We start from the raw sequence: 9,596 nt of genomic DNA on the forward strand, positions 1-9,596 counted from the left end.
ATTTCCAGGCAGAAACATATAAGAGACGAGATTCAGGGGTGGGTTGGCTCCGGTACCTTTTATAGGCCCTCTCCTTGTTGCTGACAGCATTAGAACAAGTGTGGTTAAACCAAGGCCTTTTTGCATTAGTCACAGGATATGAGAAAGGAATGTATGCTTCCATGTCCGAGAGAATAACTTCCGTAATGCGCAAGGCACACTCAGATGGCTCCCGACCATGGAGGTAATAATCATTCCTGGCAATATCAAAGGATTCCCTGAAGGCCTCCCAATCCGCAGCTCCAAAGTGCCACAGACGCTGTGTCACAGCCAGCGTGTGACTGTTGGATATGTAGATTCATTTTCATGCATCAATGTTTCATTAGTTCTCGAGTCGGTATTAAAGTTAAGTTCATTTTCCCAATAGGAGGTGAGGAGGGATTTCACCAGCTTCGAGTCGGCAGTCACCTGGCAGCCCTGCCCTTGCTCGGACTAACCACCACCGCCACGAGTGTCTAGTGCAGCTGTATACCGTTCCGTGTGATTCTACTTTGGAATCGAGTGCAATTGAATTTATTTGAGAAATTGTTGCAGTGCTGTGAATCAGTGATGATTTCAATTTATTTAGTAAGTTAATGGCTGCGGTCAGTGAGGAACAGAAAGGTTACGGTCGGTGGCGGGAAGGTGTGTGGTGGTCCGAGGCTGGGCCGTGCTCCAGTGACTCCCGACTCAATCATTCCTTCATTATTAACTTTAACTTAACGTTAATATACAAATTTATTTGATATTCTTGTAATATGCATTTAAGACTCTGTTTCTGCTTAAGTATACTGACTTTTAATAAGAATAACGAACTTTGAGGTTATTAATTGTCTGAGGTACCTTTAACAATGGCAGAGGTGAAGTGCTGGTTTGAAGTTACCCGACATTAAAGACAAGTAATTTATTTGATTGTAAATATTGTGAATATTTGTTTTGAATATATAGATATGAAAACTTTACTTTGTTTGATGATACCTGTGTTTGCCTGGTCAGTAAGGATTTAGTGTGCAATGATGCAAAGAACCTTATAAAACTCTATTGATAATATTTCTGGGGAGCATATTACTGCTCGGTTAAGAGTTTTATGACAATTTGGCGACCGTGACAGGACCAGGCTTACGCAGGTATTATTTGGGTTATTCTAATTTAGTATTTGTTATTTACTATGTCTACAAAAGAATTATTAGATTTAGGTCGTGAATTAGGTTATGAGGGTGATCAACTACACGCGTTTATACGTGAAGAACAAGCACGTGAACGTGAAGATCGACAACGTGAACGTGAAGATCGACAACGTGAACGTGATGATCGACAGCGTGAACATGAGGCACGTGAACGAGAAATTGCACACGCAAAAGAAATCCAGGAGCGTGAGGAGCGCGAACGTGAATGGCAGAAACAGGAACGTGAACATCAGGAACGCGAACGTGAGCGGGAACGTAAACATGAACGTGAAGAACGTGAACGAGAGGCCAGTGAACGTGAAAAGGATAGACAATTCCAGCTCGAGCATGCTAGACTACAGGCAATGAATAGGCATGACTCTATTGTTAATACAGCACCACCTGGTGTTCGAGCGAAAGGTCCGCAGTTACCAGTGTTCGATGATGAAAACGACGATATAGATGCCTATCTGCGCCGGTTTGAGTTGTTTGCGAAGACTGCCGGTTGGCCAAAAGAATCATGGGCGGTCCTTATGGGTTCATACTTAAAAGGAATTGCCTTAGAAGTGTACTCTCGTTTAGGTCAAGATGAGGTGGGGGATTATGAGAAGGTTAAAAAGGCATTACTGCTTCGGTTTGAATGTACAGAGGAAGGTTTTAGACAGAAGTTTCGTTCAGCTCGTCCACAACGTGGTGAAAATGTGGCTCAGTACTTAACTCGCCTGCGTAACTTCCTTAACCGGTGGATTGAACTATCGGAGCACTGTGAAAAGACTTATGAGAGTGTAACGAACTTATTTATCTCGGAGCAATTTCTGAAAATGTGTGGTAAACCTTTACAAATGTATATTCGTGAGAAAATGCCTCTTTCTTTCGATGACATGAGAGAGAAGGCAGAGAGGTATGCCACCGCCCACGGAGGATTGTACCAGAACGCCCGGACCAATAGCCAGCACACCCACAAAGGTCAGGAAGCAACCAAGGACGATGGAGACTTCAAACGAGCAGGAAGGTCTGCTTACACTACAACTTTTGGTAAGGGGGTGCAATGTTATAAGTGCAACAAAGTTGGCCATAAATCCTATGATTGCCCTACCAAATCAAGATATAATGATAGTAAAGAGAAAAAGAGGGATGTATGTGCGCATGCAGAAGTATTGGGCTGTGGACATGTTGTAGAGGTGGTGAGTGCACTAGCAGCCATGCCAACTACACGAGGTACTATGTGTGGTAAGGAGGTGGAGGTACTACGAGACACAGGCTGTAGTACAGTGGTAGTGAGGAAAAGCTTAGTACCACGGGAGTGCTTAACAGGGAAACATTGTTTAGTTAAGCTGATAGACTCCCAAGTGTGCAAGTATCCCTTAGCTGAAATCACCATAGTCTCCCCTTACTATTCTGGTAGAGCTGTCGCTGTGTGCATGGAGACTCCTATATATGACCTCATAATTGGCAACTTTGCAGATGCTACACAGCTCGTTGATTATGATCCATTTAAGGAAAAGGTTGTCAGTGCTGTGGTGACCAGGGCAGCAGCGAAGCACACCTCCCGACCACGACAGACACTACGAAGTTTTGACCTAACAGACCAGCTACGGATGACTCCAGCCGACATGAAGAAGGCACAGGAAGAGGACGTCACCCTGAAGCGATGGTTTGAGAAGGCCCAGGATGGAAAGTGGTTAGACAAGAAGGGTAAGGCAAAGGTAATTATGGAAAATGGACTATTATATAAGATATATTATGGTGATGAACGAGAATTCAAACAACTAGTCTTGCCCGCTAAAGTAAGAAGTGCAGTAATGAAAGTAGGACACGAATGCATGTTTGGAGGACATCTTGGGGCTAGTAAGACTTTAGGAAGACTTCAGCAAGATTTTACCTGGCCAGGAATGGGAGAAGATGTTCGTCGACACTGTCAGTCATGTGATATATGCCAAAAGACTATACCTAAGGGTAAGGTTGGGAAAGTACCATTAGGAGAAGTACCCATTATTGATATACCGTTCAAGCGTGTGGCCGTAGATATTATAGGACCCATACAGCCTAGGAGTGAAAACGGGAACAAATATATTTTAACACTGGTAGACTATGCTACCCGTTATCCTGAAGCCACAGCATTACCCAACATCGATACTGAACAAGTAGCAGAGGCCCTAATGACCATGTTTTCCAGAGTGGGAGTGCCTGAAGAACTGGTTTCAGATAGAGGGTCGCAGTTCACCTCAGGAATGATGGATGAGGTTCGACGTCTACTGTCGATCAAGCACCTTCCTACGACACCATACCACGCAATGGGAAACGGCCTGGTGGAAAAATTCAACGGGACCGTGAAGAGTATGCTCAAGAAGATGTGTGCCGAACAACCCTCATCCTGGGACAGGTACCTGCCGGCAGTGTTATTCGCGTACCGTGAGGCGCCCCAGGTAACCCTTGGTTTCTCACCCTTTGAACTGTTATATGGAAGGACAGTCAGGGGACCAACCAGTATTCTGAGGGAACTGTGGGATAGAGAAAAGGAGGGAGAAGTTCGCACCACATATCAATATGTTTTTGAATTGAGGGAGAAGTTAGAAGAAACTTGCCAGCTTGCTCATGAGAACTTAAGGAAGTCACAAGCCAGATATAAGTACTACTATGACAAGAAAGCTAAAGATAAGAAATTTAAGGTAGGAGATCAGGTATTGCTCTTATTGCCAACTGCCCACAACAAATTCTTATTGCAGTGGAGAGGACCTTACAAAGTTGTGGCACTGAAGGGTGGAATGGATTACATAATTACCATAAATGGCAAGAGCAAGACATTTCATGCTAACATGTTGAAGAGGTATGTCTCTAGGCCTGATGATTCCAAGGTCAGTGCAGCGGTGTGTTCTGCAGCTGTAGTGGAATGTGAGGAGGATGCCGACCTACACAAGCTGATACTACCGAGCCTGGATAGGAAGGAAACTTGGAAGAACGTGCACACCAGCCAGGACCTGACTTCAAATCGACAGCAGGAAGTAAATGACTTATTACTTAAATATGATGACGTAATGTCTGATATACCTGGCCGAACGTCAGTCATTGAGCATCAGATCAACTTGACTAATGAAGAAGTAGTCCGTTCAAAACCCTATAAGATACCTTATGCATTAAGAGCTCAAGTCAAACAAGAAATAGATGATATGTTAAAGATGAAGATAATTGAACCATCTAACTCCCCATACTCCACTCCCATGGTTGTTGTTAAGAAACCTGATAACTCTAACAGAATTTGCCTTGACTTCAGGAAATTAAACAACCTTACTGTGTTTGACAGTGAACCAATGACTGACCCAGATCAGATATTTGCAAGTATTGGTGGTAATAACTTTTTCAGCAAGATCGATCTCAGTCGTGGTTATTGGCAGGTACCCTTAGAGGAGGGAAGTAAACAGTATACCGCCTTCCCCACAGATAAGGGTCTGTTTCAGTTCACTGTATTAGCCTTTGGATTAGTTAATGCCCCAGCAACTTTTAACAAGTTAATGCGTTCAGTATTTAAGGGTGTTTCTGGGGTTCATCACTATTTGGATGACATTCTAATTGTGTCTAAGACCTGGACTGAACATCTGCAGATACTTGGGAATGTACTAGATAGACTTCAAAAGGCAGGATTAACGGCAAGACCTACTAAATGCCACCTTGGTATGCACAAATTAGATTATCTGGGACACACAACTAGTGGAGAGACCATGTGGCCAATGGCTGATAAGGTGGAGAAGATAGTCAACGCGCCTGTACCCACCACTAAGAAAGGACTGAGGTCATTTTTGGGGTTAAGTGGCTACTACAGAAAATTCATCCCGCACTACGCAACCATAGCATCTCCTTTGACTGAACTAACCAAGAAGACTCAACCGAATAAGCTCGAGTGGAGAGAAGAACATGACTATGCTTTCAGGCGCTTAAAAAACCATATTTCCACAAAACCTGTTCTTGTTCTCCCCAACCTACAGCAGGAGTTTATGTTACGCACCGACGCCTCAGGCAGTGGTCTTGGAGCCATACTACTGCAGGAGCGGGATGGACGGATGTGGCCAGTCGCGTATGCCAGTCGCAAGCTGCAGCCACGTGAGAGGAATTATGCCGTCATAGAAAGGGAATGTTTAGCGTTAGTCTGGGGTGTTCAGAAGTTTTCAGTATATCTTTATGGTAGGCAATTCATTCTTGAGACTGATCACAAGCCCCTTTCCTACTTACAGACTTCTAAGACTTTAAATGGCAGACTAATGAGATGGGCTCTGATATTGCAGCCATATGTCATGAACATAAGATTTATTAAAGGATCTGATAATGTAGGAGCTGACTACCTTAGTAGATTAGGAGAATAATGGTGTTGATATATACTTTGCATATTAATTTTCCGGGTGATATTCATTCATGTTGAAATAATTTACTTTAAGGGGAATTGTAATTTGTATGGGTTAATATTAATTGGTACAACACCTGTAATTAGATATATCATGACTATAAATTGATAAGAAAATATATTTTCTTACTTAACGGGAGGTTTGTCACAGCCAGCGTGTGACTGTTGGATATGTAGATTCATTTTCATGCATCAATGTTTCATTAGTTCTCGAGTCGGTATTAAAGTTAAGTTCATTTTCCCAATAGGAGGTGAGGAGGGATTTCACCAGCTTCAGTCGGCAGTCACCTGGCAGCCCTGCCCTTGCTCGGACTAACCACCACCGCCACGAGTGTCTAGTGCAGCTGTATACCGTTCCGTGTGATTCTACTTTGGAATCGAGTGCAATTGAATTTATTTGAGAAATTGTTGCAGTGCTGTGAATCAGTGATGATTTCAATTTATTTAGTAAGTTAATGGCTGCGGTCAGTGAGGAACAGAAAGGTTACGGTCGGTGGCGGGAAGGTGTGTGGTGGTCCGAGCCTGGGCCGTGCTCCAGTGACTCCCGACTCAATCATTCCTTCATTATTAACTTTAACTTAACGTTAATATACAAATTTATTTGATATTCTTGTAATATGCATTTAAGACGCTGTTTCTGCTTAAGTATACTGACTTTTAATAAGAATAACTAACTTTGAGGTTATTAATTGTCTGAGGTACCTTTAACAATGGCAGAGGTGAAGTGCTGGTTTGAAGTTACCCGACATTAAAGACAAGTAATTTATTTGATTGTAAATATTGTGAATATTTGTTTTGAATATATAGATATGAAAACTTTACTTTGTTTGATGATACCTGTGTTTGCCTGGTCAGTAAGGATTTAGTGTGCAATGATGCAAAGAACCTTATAAAACTCTATTGATAATATTTCTGGGGAGCATATTACTGCTCGGTTAAGAGTTTTATGACACGCTGCTTCTTGGGAGGGTCCACAGGCCTTACTGCAGCAGCAGGACAGGTTAAGGTGATAAGGTTGTGATCAGAGGAGCCCAACGGAGAGGAAAAAGTAACAGTGTAAGCAGAAGGATTAGTTGTAAGGAAGAGGTCAAGTATGTTGGAGCTCTCTCCAAGGCGGCCAGGGATACGGGTAGGGTGCTGTACAAGCTGCTCTAGGTCATTAAGGATAGAAAAGATGTAGGCTTGTTCACCAGGTGGATCAGTGAAAGGAGAGGAGAGCCAAAGGTGGTTGAACAAACGTCTTTCAACTTCCACCCTATCCCTCAAAAGGTGCATGGCGGAATACAGGAGGAGGGCAATTGAAGCCTGTGGTGCACTGGATTCAAATTTCAAATCAGACTTGCACCACCACCATCACCACAACCACCACCACCACCCTATCCTGGAACACTGCTCTGACATCTATGCAGTATAAGACATGAAATAACAGCTTGTGGTTAAAAGCTACCTTATAAAGTATGTAGTATGCAGGAGGTATATACAGTAAATGTGCTGGAAAGGGATGCCTTCACGTGGTGGCACTGATATAACCAGGTGGTGAAACTGCTTATTTAGCCTATACAAATATCCCTCAATCCTTCCCTATACACAACCACACAAGGTGGACTGCAGAAAGGCAGTTTTGGCCTGCAGTCCACTGGGTTTACATACAAATAAGCCTATGGTTGCAGCCACTATTACTACTACTACTATTGCAGGTATTACAATATATATATAGTGGTTCAGAGCCCAGCAGTCAGTCCTGGCACTGCATAAACACTTGTGGCACTGTACTATTGCAGGTATTACAATATATATATAATGGTTCAGAGCCCAGTAGTCAGTCCTGGCACTGCATAAACACTTGTGGCACTGTACTATTGCAGGTATTACAATATATATAGTGGTTCAGAGCCCAGCAGTCAGTCCTGGCACTGCATAAACACTTGTGGCAATGTACTATTGCAGGTATTACAATATACTGTATTTATTAAATCTATCACTGCGCTGGGTGAGTGGATGGTACCTACTAGACAGACATAGGTAGGTGGACAAACAGGTATATAAAATAAATATTGGTGCCTTTTAAGCAACTTTTAATCTATTTTTGCAACTATCTATCTATCTATCTATCTATCTATATTTATCTAATAAATCTTTCACTACATCGGGTGAGTGGATGGTAGCCCACCAACTAGATAGACGGATAAGTAGGTAGATAGACAGGTAAAGAAAATAAATGCTGATGCCTTTTAATCAAATTTTAATCTACATTGGCAACTATCTGTATCTATCTAATAAATTCATCACTACATCTGGTGAGCGGATGGTACCTACTTGATTTAAAGATAGGTAGATAGACAGACGTACAGGAAAATAAACTCTGACGCCTTTTCGCAACTATCTCTGTTCTCCTCTAATAAATATATCACTTCATCTGGTGAGTGGATGGTATCTTCTACAAAGATAAATAGGTAGGTGGACAGACATGTAGAGGAAAATAAACACTGAAATCTTTTTGCAACTATCTCTATGTACCTATCTAATAAATTTATTACTACATCGGGTGAGTGGATGGCACCTTCTATAAAGATAAATAGGTAGGCAGACAGACAGGTAGAAAAAATAAACATTAATGCCTATAAAATAACTTTTAATCCATTTTTTTGCATATATATATATATATATATATATATATATATATATATATATATATATATATATATATGATACATCCATCACTACACTGGGTGAGTGGATGGTACCTACTGGGTAGACAGATAGGTAGGTAGACAGACAGGGCAGAGAAAATAAATATTGATGTCTTATAATTAAATTTTAATCTATTTTTGTAGGTGTCTAAAAGTATCTATCATAAATCTTTCACTACATCGGGTGAGAGGATGGTACGTACTAGATAGGTAGATCCACACATAGGTAGACAGTCAGGTAGAGAAAATAAATACTGATGTCTTCTGATCAACTCTGAATTTATTTTTGCAGCTGCCTATATTTATCTGTCTAATAACTATCACTTCATCGGGTGAGTGGATGGTACATATTTTATAGGCATACAGGTAGGCTGGCAGACAGGTAGAGAAAGTAAATACCGAAGCCTTTTCACAACTATCTGTATGTACTATACCTGTCTAATAAATCTGTCCCTACATCGGATGAGTGGATGGCATCTACTCGGCAGACACGGTAGGTAGGCAGACAGATATATAAAATAAATATTGATGTCTTTTGTTCAACTTTTAATCTTTGTAACCATCTACAGTATATGTATCTAATAAATGTTACTACATCGGGTGAGTGGATGGTACCTACTAGACAGACGGGTAGGTAGGTAGACAGACAGGTAGAGAAAATAAATGTAGATGTCTTTTAATCAACTTGTAATCTATTTTCGTAACTCTCATTATGTATCTAATAAATCTATCACTACATCGTGTTAATGGATGGTACCTACAGTACCTGATAGACAGATAGGGTAAAGAAAATTAATATTGATGCCTTTTAATTAACTTTTAATCTATTTTTGCAATTAACTATACGTATCTATCTAATAAATCTATCACTACATCGGAGGAGTGGATGGTACCTAGGTGATAGATAGATAGGAGAGAGGAAAATAAATACCGATGTCTTTTAATTAAGTTTTAATTTATTTTTCAACTATCTACATGTATCTATCAAATAAGTCTATCACTACATCGGGTGAGTGGATGGTACCTTCAAGACAGATACGTAGGCATACAGGTAGAGAAAAAAAAATACTGATGCCTTTTAACAAACTTTTAATGTATTTATTCAACTATCCATATGTACCCGGTATCTCTAATAAATCTATCGCTACATCGGGTGAGTGGATGGTGCCTACCAGATAGATAGATAGATAGGGTAGAGAAAATGAATATTGGTGCATTTTAATAAACTTTTAATCAATTTTTTGCAACTATGTATACGTACGTACCTATCTAATAAATGTCACTACATCGGGTGAGTGGATGGTACCTACTAGATAAACAGATAGGCAG

The 9,596-nt window shown here is 41.0% G+C and overlaps 1 protein-coding gene across 1 annotated transcript; it reads left to right on the plus strand.

Annotated features, from left to right (window-relative positions):
• Window positions 1–217: 217 nt before the first annotated feature.
• On the plus strand, window positions 218–5,319 carry LOC145390216 (uncharacterized; the record flags this gene model as incomplete). The annotated part of the gene is made up of 2 exons (XM_080265218.1): window positions 218–376; window positions 1,337–5,319. Coding segments are annotated over exons 1-2 (4,142 nt in total), but the record flags the coding sequence as incomplete, so codon positions are not given.
• Window positions 5,320–9,596: the final 4,277 nt, after the last annotated feature.

Source organism: Coenobita brevimanus, unplaced genomic scaffold, assembly GCF_032717465.1.
Source record: "Coenobita brevimanus isolate Jiangsu-jjx unplaced genomic scaffold, ASM3271746v2 jjx.HiC_scaffold_3623, whole genome shotgun sequence".
NCBI classification, from domain to species: domain Eukaryota; kingdom Metazoa; phylum Arthropoda; class Malacostraca; order Decapoda; family Coenobitidae; genus Coenobita; species Coenobita brevimanus.